This window comes from Plectropomus leopardus, chromosome 11, assembly GCF_026936395.1.
Source record: "Plectropomus leopardus strain MGB_pleo_1.0 chromosome 11, ASM2693639v1, whole genome shotgun sequence".
Lineage (NCBI taxonomy): Eukaryota > Metazoa > Chordata > Actinopteri > Perciformes > Serranidae > Plectropomus > Plectropomus leopardus.
In genome coordinates, this window is record NC_142186.1 from 7465137 (window position 1) to 7492421 (window position 27285).

The following is a 27285-nucleotide window of genomic DNA, read 5'->3' on the forward strand; positions in this document are numbered from 1 at the left end:
TTGCCAAATTTTTGTGTCGAGAGGTCATAAGCAGGTGGGGACTTCCTGATCGGATATCCTCAGATAATGGTAAAGAGTTCATGGATAAAACGGTGAGGTTGATTCTGCAAAAATTAGGAATTAAACAGCGTTTAGGAGCCATTTACCATCCACAAAGTCAAGGGATTTGCAAAAAAATGAATGGTATTTTGAAAAGCCGTATTGTTAAAATTTGTCAACACACGGGTTTGAATTGGGTGGCGGCACTTCCGTTTGCATTAATGGTGTGTCGCTCGAGTGAGCTCCGTGACTTGCGTATGACCCCTCATGAGTTGGCCACAGGGAGACGGATGCCAACCCCTTGTTTGCGTACAAGTGGAAAAGGGCCAAGTTTGGCTCTTTTGGAAGATGAAATGCGAGCATATGTAACATATATGGCAACTCTTCATAAAAGGATATCCACATATGTTTCCGACAGGCAGAGATGAGAAGAGGTGTAGGAGAACTTTGGTGAGCAAAACAGGAACACAGTGCACCAGACAAGGTGTTTGTAAAGGTATTTAGAAGAAAGCGGTATAACGAACGCCGTGAAGGACGATTTGAAGTTGTTCGCAGTACTGGAACTGCGGTCCAGATTAAACGGTCACCGACTTGGTATCACTTGTCACGCTGTGTAAAAGTACCGAGGAGAGACAGAGGAGGCTGCCCATAGTGTGGATAATATTGATGAGGTTACACATGCTTTTGACAAGGCCGCAGGAAACAAGTCAGATGATGGACAGGGAGAGCAATTTAATAGCATCGACTTTCAACATGTTCCAGCAACAGCAGGATCCACCTCAGTTGACTGTGAATCGGAGATCACAGAGGGCCGCTGTGATGTCACTCCAGGACAATCTGAAACCACAGGTAGACAAAGGAGCCCAAGACCAGTCCGGAAAAGAGTTAAGCCTAAACGTTACCAAGAGTAAAGTTGAAGTAGTTTTAGGAGAATCAATTCAGCTCCCGTCTAAGTGTGGAAAAAGGAATTTTGATGGTAAAAACCCACCTCAGTGGAAAAATAGTCGCGGTGAAGATGTTGCGTTAACAGGACCTGAAGTTGATATTGTACCCATTAATAGAAGGAAGTATGTGTTGTATAATGATTTGTGGTGGTTAAGAGTTTGGGGAGACTGTTCACTTTTCTTGCGTAATGTTACATTAGAGGATCTGGGAGAATATACGTGTACTTATTTAGAACCAGAGTTTAAAATTGTTCCATCTGAAAAAGAAAAATATATAACGCGTAGGGTGGTCCTTACAATAAAAAACTTAAGGGCTACTGAAGTTTTTACGGATGCTGAAAATGTACAAGAATCATTTCTTACAAGTGTTACGTTAGAAGAGGATAATGTACAGACTACTATAGATCTGGTAATAACTGATGGTGCTAATATGTTGACTGTAGTTACAGCTTTGGAGGAGATGACTGCTAATGCTGTGACATGGACAACATCTACTTTTGATATTTTGGCTATTACTGACAGGGAAGAGATGTCAAGGACCACTACTATCAGTGGAGTAATAGATGAACCATTGGTGTTTGAAAACTTTACAGGAACACAATCGGCAGTATTGGAATCTGCAGAATTTAAACAGGAAGCAATAATAGAGGCTGATGTGGTTAGTACTGAGGATATTGACGGTAGGAAACTAACTGTGGAAATGGATGATGACGATTTATTTGTAATGGCTCAGCGGATCATTTTGGAGGTTAATGATGTTTTAAATCTTGACGAGGAAGAACCATATCATGCGCTAAAAAAAAAGAGAAGCACAGTGGAAGGCGTGTGGATTCGATTCCTCGGCATTACAAATCACAGACCCATGGGCGAGTAGGAATTTGTGGTTCCAGCAGCTGACACACTCTGTAAGATCGGTAAGGAAGTTGAAATGTCCATGTGTGGTGAAAATTCCACCGCCTGGCACGTGGTCGTCAATTTTGGAAGCCAGGCAATGATGCACGTGACTCATGACTTGTATTATTCTGCTTACTTTACTTTGTATTTCTAAAACTCTCCTGTTTATTTCTTCTCTGTTACCACAGCAAGAGAAAGCGTGACAACCAGGAGGATGATCGGTTGTATGTAAAGAAGCCGCCAAACGCCTTCATGGTGTTTAGAAAGGAGCAGAGGCCAAATGTTGTGGCCGAATTGGGCATCACAGGAAGTGCAGTGGTGAATAGTATCCTGGGAAAGAGGGTGTGTTTGTTTGCTCCGTGAGACATTCAGTGTTCCACAACCATCATGACAGTTTAATTGAGCTCACATAAGTGTACAACAAAACAATTAAACTCTAAATCTTCAAATCTTGACAGTCATTTTTTGATGATTTTCATTACATGTCACATGAACACATCTAAATTTAAACTGAGGATTTCCAGCATGTTATGTCCCAAATGCACTGGCTGTGAGAGCCTGCTCTCATTAAAGTGGATCTGTGTACATAGTTATTCATTTGAGATGTTTTGTTGTTTGTCTACAGTGGAACACACTGTCAAGTGAGCAGAAGGCCATATATTATGAAGAGGCAGAGAGAGAGAGGAAGCTCCATGCACAGCTATATCCTGACTGGACACCCACCGACAATTACGTATGTACACTCTGCCAACACGCAAGTCATATTAGTTAAAATCACTACACTAGAGTTTATGAAACACTGCCACTGAAAAGAGTTTTTATCAACTGATGTCAGATAGAAAGTCGAAAGTGTCTGTTTTTCTGTAGGGCAGAAAGAGAAAGAGAGACAGGAGCAAGGCCGTCATAAGCAAGCCCGCCAGACAGTTTGAAAGTAAGACAATGTTTCTATGGTTCAAAGGTTGTTTTCATATGAAATGGGATAAAAACTTACAGATGTGTGACCACAAGGGATCATGTTGGACTCTTTTAGATCACAGATTCTCAAAATACATAAAATTAGAAGCAGCATCTTTTACCATGTTTTTAAAAGTCCCAGTGCACTGATCACAGTTTTTGTTAATTCATGTTGCAGCATTTGCATCTGCCGAAGAGTTCACCCAGCAAGGCAAGAGGCTGCGTGTGGCCCCAGTGTACACAGGTTTGACAGAGCCTGTTCACACACAGACAGCTGTCCTGCAGCCTTCTACTTGGCAAACATATGTCATGGAGGCTCCTCACATACAGACTGACTGGACATGACATCCTACCATGCCTCTTCATCCACAGGTGTATGACCACCACTGGCAAGGCTCTGCAATAGCAGCACCTGCAGCAATGGTCACTGCACCCACTGACACAAACCACTTATCTGGGGCTGGAAGACTCAATTTACTGATGGTGGGGCTTCATGAACCCCTTTCCAACACAGCAGTGCCTGAGCCCTTGCCTCAGTTTCACCCACTGTATCAGTCTGAGTCACTGTACAGTCCAGACACAGACACAAGTACTATGAATTTGTCTGATCTTTCTGATCCGTCACAGCCAAAGCCTGAGCCACAGCCTCAAGCTCAGCATCAGATTCAGGCTCAGCCTCAGTCCCCGTCCAGTCCAGACGCATACATATGTACTGTAGATTTCTCTGATCTACTTGATCAGCCACAGCCTCAGGCTCAGCCCCACGTTCAGGCTCAGCCTCACACACTGTTTCAGCATCAGCCTCAGTCCCCCTACAATCCAGACAGATTCTTGTGTGATGTAGATTTGCCTGATGTACTTGATTTGCCATAGCTCCCGCCTCTGCATCTGCATCCCCAGGCTCAGTCCCTGCCACAGCTTCACATGCTGCTTCATCCTCGGTCTCTGTCCAATCCAGACACATACACTTGCAATGTAGATTTCTTTGATAACCTTGATATATTCTGTTCAAAACGTTTGTAGACAACAAAGGGGGAGTAGGGGAACCCTCTGTTGCTCTCCTTGAGCTTTCTTCCTCTTATTCCCTGTGAAAGGGGGTGGAAGTGTTTATTATCTTTGTATTGTATTGTGTTGTATTGCGCTGTATTGTATTGCATTGTATTGTGCTGTATTGTATTGCATTATAAATAAAATATTGAAATAAATTCAATTGAAAAGAAAATTCCTAAAATTATTAAAATTATTATTTAAAATGTAAATTTAAATGTAAAGTAAGCAAAAGAAGAGCTGTACATAAAAACCTGATAAAAATTAATTCCGTCTCTGAATAGTACAACAAAATAGGAGAATTAAATGTGGATTCTTAAACACCAGAATGCTAACATCTAAAACCTTGTTAGTAAATGATTTAATTTTTGGTAATCATATTAATTTATTTTGTCTGAAACCTAGCTGTGTCATAATTATTATGCTAAGACTAAATGAATCCACTCCCCCCAGTTTTACTAATGTCACATTCTTTGAGGCAGCAACCAAGGAGGGTGAATTTTTGCCATTTTTGACTTGAGATTAATAATCAACCCTAACCCTAAACAAACTTAGAATTTCTTTGAAAACCTTTTTTCTTAAGCCTTTCACACCCAAGCTGGAAGACTTTACAGCCACCTTTATTCTTTACACACATTCATGTTCCTTTATTTTTTGTCACTAACGTTTCTTCTTCCCTGGAGCTTCTGTGCTTTCTCGTCTTAGAGGTTCCCATGGGCTTGCACCTGGATCATGGTATGTGGTTGTATCTGCTGCTGTCGTCCTACCTGAAGCATACTACTACAATTATTATGAGTCATACTACTATTTACATTCTACTATTTTTACGCACACATTATTATTTTTAATACATAAACTATCATATATTACAATATTCATTCAATATAGTCTACTGTATACTGCTATTATCATGAGTCATATTTCTACTATTGGTATACACATTATTTGTAATGCATATATTAACATATGCATTTAATATACTCTACCATATAGTTCTATGAATTATTAATCATATTCCTATGATTATTGTTATTGTTGTTGTTGCTGTGCATCTCTCTCTCTCTCCCTCTCTCTGTATTTTGTCATATGGATTGTCTATACTGTAATCTTGTTATGTTGGTCTGTTCTGTACACATGGCATCTACTGACCATCTGTCCGTCCTGGAAGAGGGATTCCTCCCCAGTTGCCCTTCCATTAAAGGATTTCCTGGGGGGAGTTTTTCCTTATCTGCAGTGAGAATCATAGGAGGGTGTGGTATGTTGTAAAGCGCCTCTGAGGTAAATTGTGATTTATGATATTGAGCTATAAAAATAAAAAATAATTGAACTGAATTGATTTGAGTTTAACTGTTTGTTTTATGATGGTCCATCCACCTTTTGTTCACCTTTCACCTGCAGATGCCAACAGCCAAGACCACAGCTTGAGAATTTCTGCCTTAACACAGCTGACATAATAAAATACACTTATTTAATATTATTTTTGAATGTGTTGTGTAGATCAAGTGCAAAAAAATGTCTTTTGGCACACTTTAGGTTTAGTTAGTTGCCTTTTTTTAACAGCAGAAAGATTTTTTCTCTAATTTATATTAAACAGACTTAATCATGTATTATCAGTTCAGTGAAGCTTGGTAACAAATACGAGTCCTCAGCTCTAGCCTTTAAAAATAGAATAAAAGTTCTCAGTTGAGATTTTCACCCACATGGAGTAACATTTAGCTAAAGTGTAAAGATTTAATCTCTAATTTGCTTGTTATATGTTAACATGGCAGACAGCATAAAAGAGGACCCACTCGGTATGTAGATATAAACAACTCCTATTTTCAGGTCATTATAAAGACATGAAAATATAGTTATGGATATTATATACCACTTCTGCCAATAAATTAAGTGCCTCTACATCCTGCACAGTGGACCTTTTAAAGCATGTGGAAAAAAATGTTTTTACCAGGACAATCTTTAAGTGCCTTTATTACCTAAAAATGAATAAATATTTAATAAATCCATAATACGAGTGAAAAAAAGTTTTGGCAGGTGATTTTTTTCAATAAAATTTTACCAACCACTAGTAAAATTAAAAGTAAAAGTATTCAGATTTTATTTCAGGTGTTTTTACTTTCTTTATTTACTCTAAATACTAGGTACATGTTGTTTGTTGGCCAGGTATGCACCTGTACTGTCAATTTTGTGTGTGTGTGTGTGTGTGTGTGTGTGTGTGTGTGTGTGTGTGTGTGTGTGTGTGTGTGATTTCTTTAACACTGGGACATTTGTACACCAGTACAACTTTTGTGTTGTACTGGGTAAAAATAAAATAAAATAAACTTAAAACAAACAAACAATGAGCCCAGTATACTGCAGAGGCACCTGGCTGCAGCATGGCGTACTTCATAGATACAATGCTTTTATTTTGAAAGTTCGGGCCGGAAGCGGTGCTCTTCATCATGGCGGTTTGACGTTTACTTAGAGTACTAGCCAGCAAGGTCGAGCAGTAGCACTGCCGCTTGACATTTTGGATAACGTTACCTCAGCCATGGCATGCCACCGCATGTCAAAAGCGTGGTTCAGCTGCTAACGTGCGGTGAATATGCGGAAGGTTCATGGAGTCAGCACCGTCCGCACAGCAGCGTCAGCGGGGCTAATGAGCCGTCTACAGAGTGCTACAGAGTAACGTTTTAGCCTTACCTTACGGAGAGCTTAGCTAGCAGACAGGAGCCGACCAGTTTATTCACGGTGTAAACATGAGTTCCGCTCCAAACCACGGTCCCGTTAGCGTGACAGACACGGTGTCCAGCAAACCCGCTTCTGCTGTCTCTTTAGTTGGACATGTCCAGCAAGTATTCAGCCATGTGAAGATAGAAAACCTTGTCGCTGGTCTTAGTGGGGGGGTGGTGTCAACACTGGCGCTTCACCCTCTGGATCTGGTCAAAATCAGGTTTGCAGGTACAGTATGCTGACTTCTGTTTCTGTAAAAGGAATTGAAATGACAACGGTGCTATGCTGCCACAGCTTGATTTCCTTTTAGATATTGTTTATGTTTCATTTTAAATTTGAATGACATGGCTTAACAAAAGTTTTTTTTTTGTCGTTTCAATGTAGTAAGTGATGGATTGGAGTTAAGACCTAAGTACAGGGGCATATTTCACTGTATGAAGAGCGTCTGGCAGCAGGAGGGACTCAGAGGACTCTACCAAGGAGTGACACCCAACCTCTGGGGTGCGGGAGCATCTTGGGGTCTCTACTTCTTTTTGTACGTTGGCTATAAACTGGTTCATCATGTCCGCATTATGTCATTTCTCATGAATCGCTCTGATCTTTAAAATGATCTGTAACACATCTTCTCCCCTTACAGCTACAATGCAATCAAAGGGTACACAAAGGAGGGCCGTCAAACTGAACTGAGTGCCACAGAGCACCTGGTGTCTGCAGCCAAAGCAGGTTAGTCCTATGTGTGTGTGTTAACACTGTCGTCCTGAAGACACACTCTCACAATCAGCACACAGTCAACAACTCCAGCCAGATGATACTGCTCTGAGCTGACCATAGCTGACAGGAGGCAGGAACAAATTAGTACACAGCCCTGCTGTTCAGTTTCTCATGGGGTCACATGGATCTGCTTCCTGTTGGCCAAATTGAGTTAGGGGCTGCAAATTAAACTTCTCAATAGAAGATCTAACAGACCTGCCTTAAACTGCATGAAAATAATTTAATTTTCTCAGACACTCAGTCATATTTTTATCAGGAATACCTGACGAGGGCAGGATAGGAGCCACTTTTGCCTCAAAAACAGCCTGAACTATTTGATGCATTATTCAGCAGTATGCAAGAATAGTTTAATGAGGTGCTCTGTTAGGAAATGTCTCTGCAGTGGATGTCACTGGAGTAAGCTATATCACTGTTTGTGCATGTCCTAAAATGTCTTAAATTGTTTTTTTTGTTTGTTTTTTTTAAATAAATGTTAATCTAAACTTGCATTTATGAGGTTTTAACTGCCACATTTTACCAAATATAATTTAACTTTTAATTTCTCTTTACCAGAATTAGTCATATTATGGGAAATTCCACATTTCCGATGTTACAAATCTTTACTTAACCTAATACTGTCGTTTTACTTTGTACTTGCACTTGGCAAAATGTATGTAAACCTAAATCAGTTTAATAACCATATTCTTACAAAAACCCTACCTCTGCACAAGAATACATACAAGCTCCATTTCTCAGTTTTTTTTAGTGGGATCATCACCAAAACTTCTGATAAATCATTATTTTGTTCATATTAAACAATATGCATACTTGTGGCCTTCCTATTGGCTTGAATTGCTTTTGTCTTCTGTTTCATGGATTGGATGTTTGGCACCCTTAACCACAGCTGAACGTATTGTTTATCATCCCATACTCTGTGAACTTTAGTCACTGTGTTCTGCAAAAACAGCAGGGTAATTTTGTCTGGCAGAAACCACCACATCATAATCAGCTTTACTTAAAATCATGCCTCTCTCGCTTTTGTTGAGAACCACTCGTTCCCATCTTGCAGGGCTCCGGTTTTCAGTTGCAGGCACATACAGTAAAACAATGCACTGTTTAAAGAGCTGGCTGTGTGTTTAAACAATTGTGTATTTAACCACTAATTGTTCTTCAGCCTGTTCTTCAAATGTTGTCAGCCTCATTCTAACAGCACCCACTTGTCCTCACCTAGGCATCCTGACGCTCACCCTAACCAACCCAATCTGGGTGACCAAGACCCGGCTGGTGCTCCAGTACAATGCTGACCCAACCAGTAAACAGTACAAGGGGATGGTAGATGCTCTGGTCAAGATCTATCGCCATGAGGGCGTGCCAGGACTATACAAGGTGAAACATCAGTGAATTTTTGTATTTTTATGTAAAACAGCAAAACACAAGACAATTATTTAACCTACCGACAGGTCTGCTGTTTGTAGAGGAATTATCAGACACAGAAAAAGTTGTTCTTTATCCTACTAGGCTGAAATCAAGTGTGGTATTGGTTCATTAATCACCACTAGAGGGCATCAATAGCCTATATTAGCTGGAGTGGATAACTTGCAAGCCATTAATAATGGTAACAGCCAGAAATTGTGCTCAATGTAAGTTCTGTGAGCTTGGCAGGATAATTGCCACCACATAACAAAGTGAAAATATGACAGAAAGCTCTTTTAGATAGGCAGGGAGCTACAGACATAATGCAGAAGGTTTTAAAGCATACTGTGGGTATGTTTGTGTCATGAAAGACATGTACTTGTCACAGGGTTATGTTCCTGGTCTTTTTGGCACATCCCACGGAGCGCTGCAGTTCATGGCCTATGAAGAGCTCAAGAGAGACTACAACAAATACAAGAAAGTGCCTTCAGATTCGAAGCTGGTGAGTCATTAACCCCACGAGCCACAAACTGTCTGGAAACATGCTCAGTGTTTAATAAAAGGCAGCAATGAAGCCTGTAGCTTTGAAGTTTAATAAGAGTTAGCCCACAGTGGGTAACTAGCAGTTGAAGAAGTGACTCATCAGTTTTCCAACTCTGCCCTGCTAACTTTTCTCTCCATGTGTTTATCTGTGTAAACAGAGTGCGTTGGAATACATCACAATGGCAGCTTTATCCAAAATATTTGCTGTGGCCACAACATACCCATATCAGGTGGTTCGAGCTCGCCTGCAAGACCAGCATAATAGATACAATGGAGTAATTGATGTCATCAGACGGACGTGGAGGTATGATACTGATCCACTCACAAAGGGGCCGCACATGCATTCCTACTCTCTAAATTTGGCTGATAAGTAATGCTTTTTTTTCTCTCTCTGCAGGAACGAAGGCGCCATCGGTTTCTACAAAGGCATCGTCCCCAATTTGATTCGTGTGACTCCTGCCTGCTGCATCACCTTTGTAGTTTATGAGAATGTGTCTCGCTACCTTATGGGAAAAAATGAATGAGGTTTGGTGTCGACAGCTGCAAAGACTCTGAGCTCACACTGACACTACCACACAGAGAGAAATGCATCAGACTGAAGCCAGCTCTCGGCCTAGCATACATGTGAATGTGCTGTGAAAAGCATTCATTTGCACTGAAAATGAATGAAAAAGTTGCCAAACTGAGCAATAGTTGAAAGACTTTGACTTTTGGGGGAAAGTACGTCTTACGAGCCAAAGGACATGCTGCTGTGATGTTAGTCTTTTTTTTACGATGCATAAGTTGACATTTTTATCAATGGAGTTTGATAAATATTTCATCATAGTTCTGTTTACATTTATTGTTTTCTGGCACCGGAAAGGGATACTGGATGAAACATGAAAAGCTGATTATTAACAGCATATTTGAGATCTTCTCAGGGTCCCGGTTGCACATGTGTGTAATATTAGTTTGTCTATTTTAAATTATTCTTTTCTGTAAACAGACAATAGCAGTGGAAATGATTTTTTTGTTTCAAACACACCAGTACATTTATCCCACATTTCATTAGTTTGCTGGCAGCAAATTGTATCTGCATTGCATACTATTTTATTATAAAATTCATCTGTGCTTTTTCTGCATTGTCATGTTTGATACTTTAATTACATTAAATGTATGAATTTGTGGCTACATTAAATTAAGCACAGGGTATATCAGCTCCCAAACATAAGCAGTAAAAAAGGTTGAGTTCACTTCTTAAAAAAAAGATGACTTTATTAACAGCAACAATGAACAGAAACATGTCACATGAGTACAGTTTAAATATTGTCAATGTCTGTTAAATGGTTACTGTATATACTAACAGCACCCATAAGCAGAAAAGCTACAGTACAAAGTTGATTTCTGGTATACAAAATCACACAGTACAGTTGTTTATAGGCCTGTCAACTGCTATAGCATTTAAACAAAATAAAAATAAGAGAAACACACATTCAAGTTACCATCAGTGATGCAGTGATGCCTCCGCAAACTGTACCTGATTATTTTGGAGGGCCAGATAACATACTGTCATACTACCATGACTGGTCCCTCCATTTCATGTAACTTTTCTAATTTTTATTTGGGCAGTTCCTCAATGATAATCCTGGATACTGAATTCCACCCTGTAGATGCGTCACCTCTGGGATAGTCAGCACAGGTCCCCACCCACACAGCCACATCCACCAACCCTGCTTTGATACCCTCACACAGCCCTTCAACTGGGGAGGAAAAAAGAAGAGAAAGCAAATGAATTTCAGGGAACACCCAAACTGTCTCCGGATTTTTAATTGTTTGGTTTTCCAGTACAGTGATAAATTCTCCAAATTGGAGGAGTGTAACTTTATTGTTCGGATTGTTTTCAAGGCTTTCCAGCATCCACAGCAACTAAATAACCACTTAATGGAGCAGTGTGAAGGATATATTGGCATTCAGTGGCAAGGTTGCAGATTGCAACAAATCGTACGATTGCCTTTGGGTGATGTAAAAACGTAAAAGGCCCTCTCAATTTTTTGCATTGTTCACTCTGGCTTAACAGATGTATAATAACTAGAATCACAGGGGATTTTTTCACTGGAATACTGCAAATGGCCATATAAATTGGAAGCAAGGCTGAGCTGCTTTCCTAAGGGAGAATTAGTGTTTCTTAGGATAGTGACGGAATGGCCTACCTTACTCTGCTCGTGACTGACTTACGTCATATGACAGTTTTACCCCAACACTAACCAATCCTTTAAATGTCTAAACCCTGAACAATCCAACCAATGAAGGCAAAAAGTAGTAGCCAATCACAGGTTGAGTAAGGCGGGTCATTCCTTCACTGTCCTTGTATGCACAAATTTGCTTCCTGGGGACCTTAGTGCAGTACGGGGAACTCTGTGGAAGAGGGCCTGCTCTCTCTGTAGATATGAAGGGTTCACAGTTCTTAGTTTCAAAGGATTGTACACCAAGGAAAGCATAGCTGTAAATAGCTCACCTGTTTTGGAAATAAACATATATGGTGTTTTGCAGAGAGTTCGTCAAGAACATCAATACCACTCTCGTATCTGTCGTATATAACTCTCAGCAAACAAATAAATATGCGTATTTCCCAAAATGTTGCTCTGTTGCTTGTGTGTTGTTGGTTAAGGTTAATTGCGCAACAAAGCCTATGTCTTAGTCATACCTGAGGATGTTCTGTGGATGTTGATGGTTGAGTTGAGCTCAGGACTTCCTTGGTCTAAGTAGATGATGGACTCGATGGGCAGGGGTCCTGTGCACTCTGCTCCATTAAAGGTGAAGTACCACCTCTGGCAGCACGCGTTTTTACACTTGAGTCTGAGGGAACCACTGAAGAGGACTCTGAGGGCGCTGTCTGAACGCATCTTGGTGAACGTACAGTCCTGCAACACAGTGCATAGAGAAAATTTGACACATTTATGCATTGCAGTGCTTGTGTACCATTTGTGAATTTGTGAAAAGATTCAAACGCACAGCCACAATATTTAGGAATACTCACAGCTACTTTACCCAGATCAATCCCATAATTCAGAGAGTTCCAGGCACACTGCTTGTAGTTGGGCCTCCACGGCTCCTCGAAGATCTCATTGACGCACTCTCCTTTCTCACCTTTGAGTCCATCACGGCCAGGGATACCCGGCGTTCCCGGGATGCCGTTGGTTCCAGGGTTACCCTCTCTGCCAGGGGTGCCTGCTGGCCCCTGCATGCAACTGCCATACTGGAAAAACAAGGAAAAGAGGAAGTTGACTATGAAAAGAAGCCCTGCAACAACATCAGCAGAGCCTATTGTTATCTAACTTCCTGTTTCGGATTTTCTTTTTTCTCCCTGGAGGATAAGTCCCTGTTTGGACTGCATGCACTGCAGACACCTAAATGCAGCCATTCATCCAACCATCACACTCAAGGAGCCAGATTATACCTCATTTACCAGTCATATAAACAAATACACCGCCATAGGGCTGCAATAAGTGTAAAAACAGATGGGATCCAAACCAAGGCAAAGCAATAGAACCTGCAACCACGAGGCCATGAAGCAAGTGAGTGACAGATTGTGTGTTAATGAGGAACTGAAGGCTTGGAGACAGCTGAAATTAGAAGGTGTTTGGCGGCACATCTATCAGCATGATTCATTGTCCAGCTGAATCTCCTGCTATGTTTAAACAGATGCCGCATCTTACTCAAGCTGACTCAAACACACACAGAGACACACAGAGACAGGGGAGCTTGCCAAAACTACCCTACCACATACAGAGATAGACACAATGAAGATCCAAATAGCTCTGCATAAAATGTTCTTCAAAGCGACCTTATGACCAGCAGATTATAGTGTGTAGGTTAGCTGTTAAGGCTTTTTTTAGTTAGAGTTGGGTTTTAATTTTGGTTATGTGATTTGTAAGTGTCATAGTCATTTCTTCAGTCAGGACAGACATAAATGGACACGTAGAAGTGTGTCCTTGCCCTTGAGCAAACACCAAAGGGATTTTGGTCTGGGCTTTTGTTGGGTCATTGCTGCCCTTTTGCTCAGCGTGCAGCTGTGGAGCAGTTTTAGGGGCAGATGGCCAAAAGGCATAACAGCGAAAAAAAAAAAAAAGTCCCAAGCAGGAGAGGAGAACAAAGAGCTTTGCTTTTACTCCACTTTCAACATCTTCTCAACTCAAGTCCCTGGGGTGAAGTAGAAATTTCAGATGACCTGAATCTGGAAAATTCTTAAATATGGGGAGAAATACAGTATGTCAGCTGCTGTGAAGCAGATGAGTCTGTTATAGCCATTAAGTGGCTAGCAGAAGCAACCTGGAGATGTGAGGTCTGACATCATCTTTATGGCAAACTGGGAAGTCTGTGATGAAACCAGTAGATTGTGGTTTGGTATGCACGTGCTGTCATAGATCTGGAATTTGTCCTCAAGGAGAAGGGGGCTCCTTGGTTAATGGGGTGGCAAAATGTAGAAATACAGAGTCTGTTTGGTTGATATTCAGCGAGGAAATGTCTAGGTATTTTATTGAGGGTTGGAGTTTTGGAGACATTTCAAAGCAGACTAATGAATGGAACCTCTGTCCACTTTGCTACACAGCTGACTTTAATATTAGCCTCCAGTCTGCTGTAGTGGTGCTGCCTGCCTGCAGGAATTACACTCCAGCTCTTCTGAATATTAGTAGCACAGAGCCCATTACTGGAACTGAAGCATAAAGGCTGCATTTGCCCCCAAAGTGCTGAGGAATCAGAAGTATTTCATGCATTAGTCAACACGGAAACAAGGACTGAAGCTCTCCTGGAGCATGCACAGCGAAAAATGCTTGGCTTTAAGACTTTTTAAATTCACAGGATCTTGGGAGGATGCAATAAGGAATTTTATTATTACCAAATAAGCAGATCTTCCTTCTCCAGAGTGTCTAGTGCAGTTGGGCTTTTCTGCATCATTTCCAGAGCACTAAATACAGATGGTAACATAAAATGCTATTCAGTATCCCTCCACTGTGGTCTCATTTGTGGTCTATGACTTTGGAGGATAATGAAGAGTAGTTCTGCAGTTCTTAAAGTGGGGTATGCAGACTTGTGGGAGTCCCTGAGGGTCGTCCACAGAGTCCCAGCATAAATAAACACCAGTTTCACTTTCATTTGACTCCCCAGAGATTGAGGATAGAAATGTGTGTCCTCTCTGTTCCTTCCCTCTCTACCTACAGCATGGAGAGTTATGTAATTCTAGACAAAGACAGCCTAAGATTGGTGTTGATGTGCACTGGGTGCTTTGGACTGGACTCAGATATATCAAAATACACATCAGCCTAAAAATATCAGTCAAAATTTTACCCAAAAGCAAACTTTATCACTTCATATAAATTGCTAAGTAAGACAGATAGATAACAAAGAGAAACAGACAGTATGAGCCAAACCCCTACTTCCTGTTAGAGTTTTTTTTTTTTTGTCCATTCAGTCTGCTGGACAGCAGCCAGGTCTGGAATAATAGAGAACCAGCTGACCACACAAAAAGCTATAAAAAAGCAGCTAAAACATGCTAGGAACAGGTAATTTTGGAGACCATAATGCCAAAGTGGTGACCACAATAATTGCACTGTAAGCATACATGTGGATCATATGGATTAATCAGCATTTAATTTTTTATTATTATTATTCTTTTTTTTAATCTTTTGGGGATACCAGTTGTTTAAACAGACTTCTGGCATGCCAAAAGAAAAAGCAGTCCCAGGATGAGTTTTGGACAGGATGAACAGAACATGCAAAGAGCCCCATCAATGTTAATAGATGCATTAAAAATACAACAAAATGCGCGGAATACAACAAAGTCATTTGAGTATAATCAGTATCATTTCATGAACCCATTTTTAAATGATTTTCACCATGGGGAACGACAAAATCTGTCCAAAATGCATAAATCTCGCCACTTAATCTACTTGTGATCGTGGCGGCCGCGTGGTTATTTGAACTAATCTCTCTTACCTTGTCAGCGTCAGGATCCTTTCGGTATCCTCTATTTCTCACCTTTTCCACGCCATAGAGCGGCAAAGCCAAGCAGACAAGCAGCAGCAAGCGGGAGATGAGAGGAGACATCATGCAAGAGACAGCGGACCAACTGTGCGCGCTCTCTGAGAGACTTGAAGCGACAGTTTGACTCCAACTCCAGACAGTTTTTAGGAGGGCAGGACAAGGAGGAAGGAGCCAGTCAACTTGCAGAAACATTTTCTAAGGAAAAGAAAACCTCAAGAGAATCCCTTTTATATTCACGTGGGGCTGTTTAAGTGTGCCAGTGTACAAAATAATGGCTTTATGTTGTCACATTTTGTTCTTTTTGTTCTTTTTGGCAGCGCAGGACCTAGCATATTCGGCGTCCTGGGCAAGCTTCCCCCGAGCCCCCCCCCCCATTATTATTTTTTAATTGTACTGATTGTTACTGGCTCTGGATGGCTTTTGCCTTTTCATTTTTTGCTGTAATGCTCTCCATACACACTCCTCCCCACCATTTCCTCGATGTTTGATCTTAAAACTTGCAACTCTTATTTTAATATATGTGTTTTTATATTTTTGGGTTTTATCTGTTGTTTTCCTACTTGCTGTTTTTAATCACCTTTTACATGCTTCTTTTATAATGTTTTAAATGTGTTTCTTTTCCCTCTGTTGTTGTATTTCAATGTTCTGTGTGAAGCACCTTGAATTGCCTTGTTGCTGAAATGTGCTATACAAATAAACTTGCCTTGCCTTGCCTTGCCTAAAAAAAAAAAGATTTTTCTCATTGTTTTGGTTGGGGAGGCAATTTTTTACTTTCTTCACTTCCATTTCTCTTCTCGTCGCCTGAGCTGAACCACCAATCAGAGTGATTTCATTCACCAAGGGGCTCCGCACTGTCAATTCAACATAATGAATCGGTGGGAAAAAAGCACAAGCACCGAGGACCTATGGTGGCCTGACACCAACATTGACCATCGGCTGACTGTCGGCTTGGTCCGTCAAGGCCATTAAAGTATAAATAAATGGCAGTTAATGACTCACACAAATACTTTTTTTCAATTTTATTTTATTAAAATGAAATTGGATTGATACAAAATTCAGCTGACAGGATAGGCTACATTATAAAAAACAAAATACCAATAATAATTAAATGGCTCACAAAAACTGTGTAGAGCATTTCTTAGACTATACTAAGTCTAGGTACATGGTAAGCAAGACCCCCATCCACATGCCAGAATGAGAATATACAGAAATGGACTGACAAGATTTCCCTTTTCATTAGTGTTGTTGAATTGTCTTGTGACGCACAAATATTAAAAGGCAAAAACCTCAAGGGAAAAATCAATCCCTTACACAGCAAAAGAGGCATTTCAGCATCACAGATTTTCAAATAAATCACGCAAGTGGTTCTGGAAGTACTTGAAGGAGAAATATATGGTCTGTGACCATAGGTTATAAATAATCCCCTAACTAAGCCCAAATTCTTTTTTTAGTCGTGACTTTTCATACTTAATTATTAGTGGTTTGTGCTTCTAATGACAAATAGTGCAAAACCTGTTTAATTGTTTTCCTCAATTTGATTCAAATCATATGAATTCCCACCCAGGCCAAGAACACAGGTACACCACACATGCAAAACATCTGGATTTTCTTTGATGTCCTTTGAAGATCAGGAACTACTCAAAGAAAGGCACATTGTTGTAAAAAAACTATAAAGCTATACTTTATCCAAATTCACAGGGCACCTCTTTGAAGACACATCTGCACAATAAGTATTTGTACAACGGAAACATAAGAACACAAAACGAGTGAAAGTAAAGTTTTTGAAATAAAAACTTGAAAATCACAAATTCTTTGTCTAAAAATAAACTATATCAAGTTTATGCATGTGCCTTTTTGCAAAGGCGCAATAAAAAAAGCACACTGTGTATTGTAAGATAAGGCTTGAGACAAATCATCTTTCTGGGAGGAAAAATACCACATTCAAAAAACTGTTAACCGCAGGAAGACTTTGTTTAAGTTAAATGTTTGGCAATATCATGACCTCTCTTGACATATCTCTCAGTGTAGTGACTAGTCCAGTGAAAGACTTCATAAAATATTTACATAAATATTGCATTTGTTTGCTAGTATGCATTCTATACCACTGAGCTACCAATCTACGAAACAGTAGACCTAAAGTTTCTAAGGCATGCTATAACATTAAATGACCATTGGCTGCTGTATTGGTGGATCAAAGCTGTGCTGCTGCAACATTCAGGTACATAGCATATGGCCAAAAGTTCAGTAAAGCTGAAAGACACAGTCTTCACCCACACTAAACGATCCACCGCCTTTAAACTGTCTGATTAAACCCACAGATTCTGGTCCAAACATACCACATTTGATTTGGTAAGTTACATTTTTGTTTGCAATGAACAATCACTGACTACAATGTAAAAAAAAAATACAATCATAATCTGATGTCCACGCTTATATGATGTGTGATACAAATGGGTAAGATACTTCAAACAGTATCAAGTGCGACTGCTGTCCATTCTTGAATTTGCTCAGAAACATTTGGAGGGAGGTCAGATGTCTCAGCAGGTGCTGTCCTTTGTGTCCTTGCTCTCCTCAGGCACCTGGTGCACCAGCTTGTGGGTGGAGTCCTGGATGTTGCTGCTGTGTGATAGGTTTAAAGCTGGATGCTGCGGCCCACTGGGGACATGCCTGGTGTCTGACAGCTCGCTCCTCGGCGTCATCCTAATAGCATCCAGGACATAAGGGAGATTATCAGTGGTCATTACTAGTACAGATATAGCTGCATATGATGAGAAAACGTAAGAGGAATAAGCTGTCTAAACAGTTCAAATGTAACAGAAATGTCTATTATATCAACACTTGGAATACTGAAATGAGTTGAAATGCTACGTCAGTGCTTTTCAGAAACAAAGACACAACATTTAACACTTTTGGCAACGGTGTTTCACATCTGTCTCACTTACCTGCCATCTGGGACTCTGTGCATGCTCTCTGATCGGCTGCTGATCTTACAGGAGCTCCCCCCTTTGCTACGTCTTTCCCCCACTTCTCTCTCCCTCTCTCTCTCCCCCCTCCTGGAGCTTCGGCTGGAGGTGCCTCTGTCCAGGTGCTCCCTGGCTGACGCCTCAGACAGAGAGCCGTGCACATGGGGCTCATGATTTCCCAGCGCAGAGGTTCCTTGATGGGTTGTGGTGGCAGCGCTGGAGGCATTAGTGGGTACCACACCAGTGCTCGTGCCCATGGACTTAGAGATGACCTTGAGCTTGTGGGAACTTGGCTTGTAGTGCTTCTTCTTGTGCTGGACGCGGCTGTTGTGCTTGAGGAAGAACTCGCAGGACTCCTGGAGCACCCGGCGGCTCTCACTGATGGGACTGTGGGTCAGAGAGCATGAATGTTTAGTGAAACTACATATTTATTTCTCACGGAGACTGAATTTGAACATGTTTGATGAGAAACATGGTCTTACTCTCTCTTGCGGGTCCTGTTGAAGAAGTACGCCCACTCGGAGCAGGTTTTCTTACTGCTCACCCAGAACACTGCAGATATTCCAACCACCAACGTCATTAAGTATTTTACCAGAAAAAGGGAGAGGTCTGGGCGGTTGTGCTCTGTTGTCTGGAACAAAGAGACATACATAAAACCATAATAGAATCCTTGTGATTTGTGGGCGTAAAATAAAAAAAAACAATTTCTGACTCAAGACAAAATCGAGCTTTTGAACTTTTAGGCCTGAGAACTGAGCTTGTATGTTTTCCTTAAAAGTATCCTTTGTACATGTTTTCTGAAAAAAGAAAATCCTCTCTCCTGCTCATTGTCAAACTGTGCGATATAACACAAAAGCTGAGAGAAGGCAGACATCTCTACCGTTAAAAAAACAAACATCCAGCAACTAACACCAAAACAATCGAGACTGATATATAGCACTAAAAGTAAGAGGAAGAACATGTATTTTTGATTTGGGGATGAACTGTCCCTTTAAATGTTTTTTAACCACTGACTGCGATCTCACTTTTTGTTATCTAAGATAATTTTTTAAATATTTGGCTTTTCTAGTAATTTGCGCACACACCACACACTAACATTATCCTTGTGCTCCCTTTTAGTTAACCATAATAAACCCCAGACCTTCGGTCAACAGCATCAAACAAAAAGTGGAAAAAAACTGACATGACAGTCAGCTGGAATGCCTTTTCAGGTGTGTCCTTGTGCCTGAACTTGTTCAGAGCAATCACACATTGTAACATTTAAATAAGCCATAGCTACCTTGTAGGAGCAGGGGATGCTGTACTCTTGACAGCGGTCGTTGATCCAGGTATTCTCCCAGGTGTTGCGGTGGCTCAGCTCGTAGGTGTAGCAGGCTAACAGGGTGACCAGCGGGACCAGGTAGAGGCAGCTGAACACGCCGATGCGGATCATGAACTTCTTCAGCTTCTCTTGGTTGCGCTCGTCGTGCTGGATGACCTGCCGGACGTGGTTGAGAGAAACGATGCCCGCCAGGATGAGGAAGAGGCCGATTATGACGCCCACACACAGAGGAGCCAGGACAAAGTAGCGCAGAGCGTCCAGGTCGTACAGCCCCACAAAGCAAACTCCGCTGATGTTGTCCCCTTCGACCTTGTTTAGGGCCAGCAGCATGACAGTTAGGGCCCCCGGGATCCCCCAGGCAGCAGAGTGGAACCACACCTAAACACAAAGGACAGGTGGATCAAAATTTTCAACAATTTGTGTTATGACATTTACATTTCTTTGCTGTGCTCTCTTGCTATTTGCTACTAACATATGACCGTAAATTCTTTAAAAAAAAAACACAAAAACATACTGCTTTTTTTTCTATGGCCTCACAGCTCCACTTGGGTCCAGCTGCCAGGAACCAGGTGATGGTGAGTATGACCCACCAGACGATACCAGCGATGGAGAAGAAATAGAGCAGCATAAAAAGCAGAGTGCAGCCTTTACTCTGAGAGCCCAGCACCACGGTATCCACACCAGAGGGATGAGCTGCTTTGGTACAGGCTGCGTTGTTCCCCAGCAGGAAACCGATGAAGTATATGAGCGAAACAAAGCTGTAACACACTGCATAGAAAATTATGGGACGCTCTGGGTAGCGAAAACGTTTGACGTCGATGAGGAAAGTGAGGAAGGTAAAGAGTGTTGCGCCCAAGCAGATGATGGAGCACACGCCGATGAAGTTCTTTGCAAAGTCAATGTCGTGGGGTTTGAAGTACATGTTGGAGCAAGGCGGAGCACAGTCCTGGGCGCCCAGGAACGATGATCCATGGCCCGGTTTGGTTTTAAGCTGCAGCGGGCACCAGAAGCCAAGGTCCCTCTTAGCTGGTGAGGAGCTCATTGGGGTGGTTGCAGGAAGTTCCGACCTATCAACAAGGCTACATGGGTCCAATCTAGTTGAAAAAAAAAACCCCCAAATCATTTACTGGTCTGAACTAGAACCACTGGTGTTGCTGTTTGACTGTTGAGTTTGTTTTCTTACTTGTCACACTGTAGCTCAGGAGGCCAGGTGATACCAAAGATTCGGATATTCTCCTCGCAGCCCGACAGAACAGCCTCGCACTCCTCTCTGCACGGACGGATCACCGTGTTCTCCTCGGTGCATGGTGGGATAAATGCTTGGCACAAGAAGTGATGGACGATTGGAGAACAGTTGAGTTTTGTCAGGGGCATGAACGGCTGAAGATGGAAAAGACAAGTTGAAAAAAACTGAAAAAACTGAAGTTTTTATGTGAAAATAAATTTGCCAAGTGTGTTCTCAGCAAGTACAAATACACACTGTGAGTTTGAGCACCTCCATCACACACAAAAAAGCTTACACACTTTAAAAATCTTTTGAGAGAAATGTGATCATTTAAGGTGGACAGTGGTCATCTGTAATATAACAAAAATGCCTCTGAAGATGAAAGCCACAGCTGGAAAACAGGCAAAAAAAGCATTTTGACCTTTCCCCACTGATGACTATTTTCATTATAAAAATATGTGTATCTTCTGTACTACACTGAACCAAAAGGCACAACAGGCCACAAAATTTAAAAGCTCTCCTGTGCTATTAAACTTTATAGAAAATATATAGAATATTAGAAAATAAACCTTGCATGTCCGTTTATTAGGAGTGTTTCAATTAGTTCCACCACGGCTTCATTTAAACATTCAAAGCACTCTCGACCTTGCCTCATTTTAAAGGGTCTTAAACTGAAATATTTAAGAACCACTGCTCTACATACAAGTATTAACTTCATTTTGTTGATCTGTAGTGATCTACAGCATCACACAAAGGGGCCCATTCACTGGCTGGGACCCATATTCTTCCGTTTCAACATGCTGGTCAAGAGCTTGAGGACGGAGAGTTGGGGGGGTGTGGTATAGGTGGCAGGAAATGACTGCCCAGACGTTTGGAAATACACAACGACGGGCCAGGAGGGCTGGAATGCAAAGAGCTGTTGATAGGTTAGGCTGCTGCTGAGCCACAGTATTAGTGCGTCTGCAGCACAAAATGTGTGGATTTCTGAGTGTCGTGCACGGCTTACACTGAAGACTTCACTCCCCTTACACAAGTTCAGATCATGTCCATGCTGATGTTTCTAAATCCCTGGATTTTGAGTAAGTGTGTACTGTTTAGGTTCATGTATTATTGCATCTAACACCCAGAATGCTTTGTTCACTCACCTCGTGGACGTCTTAAGAGTAGTCTGGACTCTTTGTTTGAGCCTCATCAACCATTATCAGACCGATATGCACAGACAGACTTCCGTCAGTCTATAATGCTAATATTTGTACACAAAACACACACATACACTCCAACACAGCCCACTATTCAATGTTTCCTCTGCTCTTTTTTCCCTGAAATCCAGCCTGGCAGTAGGCCCATGTCTCTGGGGTCTAGGTTCACCCTCTCTGACAGTAGGCGTCCTTGTTTCTCTCCTGTGGAGATCCTGGACTCCTTCTCAATGAGCTCCCCATTGCAAAACAATCTGACCTTTATTTTCTGTATGGCAGAGTTACTGTTAAAACTGCCCTCGTTTCAGAAACCTTCAACCAGGATCAGCAGTACAAGTCGAGCTGATTTGCTCTTAAAGGCAAAATCCTCTGAAGAGAATTTCGTAGCAAAGTACTTCAAGGATTAAATGATTCTGAAAAAAAGAAAAAGGCCCAGAAAATCACTTTTCAAACTTTCCCTCGAACTTTTAAGACCCTCAGTGTTCACTGTCCGTTACAGTACGTCAATTAGTCTTTCCATTCTCTTTGTATTCTCAGACTTGAAACTTTTCTATTTCAAAAGCTGGCAAACGCTGGTGGAATCTGGGACCAAGGGCGGAAAAAGGTTAACCCTCCTCCGGAAAATCCTACTGATAGGCTGGACTGAGCCCATACCGAGCAGAAGTCTGCTTGATTACAGCGTCAGGGCTTTGTGATAAATCACCGCGTGCTTTCAAAGAGAGCTATGTTTAGTATGTAATGTTGAATGTAGGCCAAAGAGTGTAAGCCTGTCACCTGGGAGACAGTAGCGCAGAGGTAAGACTGTGTGCGGGGGGGAAGTGAGTGAGTAATTAACAGAGAGAGAATACTCATTGTGGTATGCAGGATAGGCTTTGTGTGAGACTGGGTGTGTCCATCCCCCTTCCTCCAGAAATCAAAGGCCCCTCACAACAAAGTCGATGAAGTTGCCCGTGGCCAAGGTTGCTGTGAAATAAGAAGCCCATACCTTTGCCAGATGCAACACAAAGGAGTCCTTCAACAGATCAGTGTTCACACTCAACACTCTGACACCAAATGTGTGTAACCAAACCCTGTCCTTCAGGAATGCCAGGACACTGGATGACACTATACAGAAACTGAGTCCACTGCTGAGGAGACACACAAGACGACTCAGGGTCTAAAGTCATGTTAGAAAAACACGGCCAGTGACTGAAGTTGATATTTAGACTGCCCCCACATTTTGTCTTAGAAAATACTAATTATAATGGCACTGCTGTTAGTATGTTTATCTATGAATTCAAAAGAGGTTAAAATCCACGTCTCTGGAAACCTTGTCTGAAGTTCAAGTCTCTGGGCGGGTGTTCCCTGAGGCGAACTGTGACTGACATTTGAGTGCCGGTTTTGCTGGGAAATGGCTGTCAACTTTCATGCTGCACTACTGACTGAAGCAAGGCATAGCCCTTCAAAGGCTACATATGATGATTCCACTCGCAATGTGGAAACTTGAAAGCTGGGCTGACTAGCTTTATGACTAGCAAGCTTGGCTAAATAGTGTTTCTTTTTCATATATGTTATTTCCACACCTGTGTCACTGGCAGCTCCTCCTAGTGGTTTCCCACAAAACTAAATATTACTATGACAAACCTACACCATATTGCAACTTTCTTGATTTGTAAAACTATATTTTGAATGGACAACTTGATATATGTATTTCATGACTCAATTCAAACAGCACCAAAACATTATTTGTCTGTCTGCGTAGACTACTGAACATTTTTTCCCCCAAAATAAGGTCCGATGAAGGACAACGGGACTTTGCTGCTCTATACAGAGCAGGTTGTTGAGTTAGTTTGTTGTATCTATTTCAGTGATCCACTTGAATAGACTAAAAATGAACACACTCATACCCATGTGGTAAAAATATTTTACAAAAAGTAAAATACCTGGTAATGTGCAATTCTGCATTGCACAAATTCAACTGAAACTTTTGCTGTAAACAGTGTCTCTTCAGACAAATGATGTCTTCACTTCAGGGATAATCCTTCTCGTTATATTGTGAGACGACTTCAACTGCAGGGAAAAGTGTTCTTAATGACTCTCTGACCTAAATGTATGTAAGCCCTTCACTGTAACTACTCCCATGTACAACAGGCTGTTACCATAAATACTGCTTTTCTTCTTTCTTAACCTACTTGTCTTAATGTCCAGTTCCAGTGAGAAAACACATTTTCCACAGAAATCCCCAACTACACTTCAATGTTTCTATGATGTATAGTTTTTTTAAACCCATTATTTATGACAACTGACAGTTCAGCGTGCCGACTCATAGTTATCATGTTCACAACAATGCAATTTTAACAGTTTATTTACTCGATATTGCTCTATAATAACCAGGCATGATTTGTAGATAAGCTGTGGCTGGTAAATTGTGTGCGCCTGTTGATGACCATTACAAAGTGGTAATTATGGTTCAATCAATATGCGCCTCTGAAGGCTGACGGACACTGACATTTATAGACTGGAGACACTAACAGCACCAATAATTGCACTAATCATAGCAATTATTTTCAGATGATATTCATTGCCATTAAATGTGACTTGAATAACAATGTTATTTACAAGCAGAGGAAGCTTCTTTTGCACCACAGGTCAATATAATTACAACTTTCTCTAGAAACCAAGGCTGATGAGATTGTTTAAGGTGGGTCTGCAGCTGTGAAAGCCCTTAACACAAACTTTCCCCCTTGAACCACTTAAATGTTGGAAAAAGAAACTTCTTCCAAGCTGTGCGACAGAATACATATCATATATATATATATATATATATATATATATATATATATATACATACACATGACACGACATACTGGGTTTTTAAGAAAAATCAAAACCAAACAATACATAAAATATGTGTAAATTATAAATGTAACTGCATATTTGGGGAAGAATAAAAACATAAATTGTATTGGCAAAGAGTATGACTGACTGACTAATACCCAACAAGGCCAATATAGCGCATCAACAAACCAGACTCACCTCCATATTACTGGCTGCGATATCTTGGTCGTAGTGCTCCATCATGTTGGGAAAGAAGGTCATGTTGTAGGGCACCTCCGAGCACCGATGCACTTTGATGGGCTCGCAGGTAAACAGGCTGTGGGCACTGCAGCTTCCCACCCATACCAGAGCCAGGCACGCCCACAGTGGTCCTGGCATCGGCATTGCGACAGCTGACTGGGATGGAGTGTGAGTGTGTTTTTTTGTGTGTAAACTAGAACAGGTTTCGTCTTGGCACAGTGGGAGAATATCTTGGCCCAACTGTTGAATTCCAATGGCTCACACTGTCATCCACATTTCGCTTTTCCTGGGGTCATCTCAGTGGAGCTGATGGGCGTAGCAGCAGGTAAAACTCTCCCATCATTGGTCAGCATGTGCCTTTGGGTCACAGATAGGAATCCCACATCCCTGAAAATCAGAAAATCAAGTTGTTTTTTTTTTTTTATTGAAATATGTTCAAACTTCCAGCTACACAGCAACTAAAACTTATATCTCTAGAGCCTCTCTAGAAGATCTGTCTTCAGGAACCTCAGCTGAAAAGATTCTTTGGAAGTGGTTGTTACTGTATTATTGAGTTGCAGAGCAGAGACGGACTGAAGCCCTTTAATCAAAGCAGTCTGTCATACAACCTCTTATTGTGCGAACATCCAAAGAGTTAAATTAAGCATGAAATTTAAATAAGCATTTTTCTGGGCACCACTACAGCTCCCTTGATGTCCTCTGGCTCCAGTTTGGGGCAGTTTTATCAGTCGGATGGAATTAAGTGAACAAAAATCCAGTCAATCCCCATGTTCACTTTAAGTGCATACATTTACACTGGGTGGGGAATGCTGTGGATCTAGGCTAATTCAGTAGAATGAGTCTCAGCTTGTTGAAGCACATTAAACTTCACATTAAAGTGTCACTGTTTCACAGATACACACGTGAATGATAAAATAGGAATCTTGAAAGCCTGACAAAAAAAGAATGCTGTTCAAGTGAATACAAGAGCAAAGTATCAGCAGGTTTAGGATCTCATGGGGATCCATGTTAGACTAATTTAGGATATTCGTTTAGGCTATATCCTGTGTACGTGTGTTATAACAAGTAGGTGGTATTTGAAATTTGGTTTAATATGAAGACGTGGTCTTTCAATAATAAAGAGATATGTTGTTTATGTGTGTGCTTAAATTCCTGATTGTTATCATATGCTGATATTATCACTGGCGGTTGGAGTTTATCTAATAAAACCACACCACTGTTTATATGTTATATTACTAATCTTCAACAATGTTCATAGTGCAGATTACAAGTTAGGCCTGCAGGTTAACATTCCCAAATAATATTGGGATCAGGCGAAATCGTTGTGGTTGGTTATTAGCATAAACTTTTCGGTTAGCATATTAGCAATGATTAAAGAGACAATAAAAGTTAGCAAAGCAAACATTTGTCACGTTCCACTATCAACGACACTACAGTGTACCAACCACACACGTGCGGGTTAGTAAACAGCATAAATAAGTTAATATCACCTCTTTGGGACTTAGCATGTGCCAGACGCTAAGTCATTTAAATCAGTCTATCGCGTGTAGGAAAGCCGTTTTCCCGTAAATTAGACGCCAGAGGCGGCGAGAGAGTACAGTAAACATCCCTGCCGCTGTCGCTGCCACGGGACGGGGGCCGAAACCAACTTCGGAACAAGAAAGTTCAAAAAGAATGAGGGTAAAACACGAAAAACAAGCACTTACCCCCAACTGCCCAGGAGTTGGTGTAACAGCTGACTACACAGATGCTAGTTGGAGCATTTCTGTGGGGGATTTTAGTAACGTGTTCCCAGCGACAGGCTCCAGCAGAGTCCCTCCGTCTTTTCTTGTCCGGCTGCTGTGAAGTGAAGCTGCCTTCAAGTGCGGTAGGAAAACACTAATTCTGAAACAAAATAAACATTAAACGAGATATATTGGGTTAAAAACGCGTATATTACCTACGGGTACCTGTCTGGAAGTAATTTGCATTTTGGAAAGTTAATTAAAGGTTAAGATTAAACGCTCATGTTAAAATTGAGATGAAATAACGACAGCATTTGAACGCCGCATGTGTGCAGATGGCTTCAGATAAATGATGGGACTTTGCAAGATCAAACATAAGGGAAAGTACAAAGAAACTTAAATTTGTTCAAATAAAACAAGTCACAGTCGTTTAATATCAGATTTTCGACAGAAAGGTCAACGTTTTTTTATTATCAAACTTGCAT

The 27285-nt window shown here is 41.2% G+C and overlaps 3 protein-coding genes across 5 annotated transcripts; 1 reads left to right on the forward strand and 2 right to left on the reverse strand.

Moving 5' to 3' along the window:
• Positions 1-6313: 6313 nt before the first annotated feature.
• LOC121945651 (solute carrier family 25 member 32-like) lies at positions 6314-10409 on the forward strand. Its single transcript, XM_042489946.2, has 7 exons — positions 6314-6815; positions 6972-7122; positions 7225-7310; positions 8569-8723; positions 9139-9252; positions 9452-9597; positions 9691-10409. Exons 1-7 carry the CDS (start codon positions 6614-6616, stop codon positions 9815-9817), a joined length of 981 nt encoding a protein of 326 aa, XP_042345880.1. The 5' UTR covers positions 6314-6613; the 3' UTR covers positions 9818-10409.
• A 112-nt stretch (positions 10410-10521) lies between these two features.
• On the reverse strand, positions 10522-15538 carry LOC121945652 (collagen triple helix repeat-containing protein 1-like). 3 transcript variants are annotated; one of them, XM_042489947.2, is made up of 5 exons: positions 15267-15538; positions 14170-14238; positions 12310-12528; positions 11977-12193; positions 10522-11032 (listed from the first exon to the last, which is right to left on the reverse strand). In XM_042489947.2, the coding sequence occupies exons 1-5, from the start codon at positions 15504-15506 to the stop codon at positions 10890-10892; spliced, it is 888 nt and encodes a 295-aa protein (XP_042345881.2). In that variant the 5' UTR covers positions 15507-15538; the 3' UTR covers positions 10522-10889. The 3 variants fall into 3 exon arrangements, with proteins under 3 accessions (XP_042345881.2, XP_042345884.2, XP_042345882.2); XM_042489950.2 differs by lacking the exon at positions 14170-14238 and having other exon boundaries at positions 15309-15523; XM_042489948.2 differs by lacking the exon at positions 14170-14238 and having other exon boundaries at positions 15267-15522.
• A 780-nt stretch (positions 15539-16318) lies between these two features.
• fzd6 (frizzled class receptor 6) lies at positions 16319-26922 on the reverse strand. The gene is made up of 8 exons (XM_042490346.2): positions 26783-26922; positions 25035-25463; positions 20782-20978; positions 20113-20692; positions 19557-19976; positions 18760-18908; positions 18257-18664; positions 16319-18014 (listed from the first exon to the last, which is right to left on the reverse strand). Exons 2-8 carry the CDS (start codon positions 25218-25220, stop codon positions 17852-17854), a joined length of 2103 nt encoding a protein of 700 aa, XP_042346280.2. The 5' UTR covers positions 25221-25463; positions 26783-26922; the 3' UTR covers positions 16319-17851.
• Between the last annotated feature and the right edge of the window lie 363 nt (positions 26923-27285).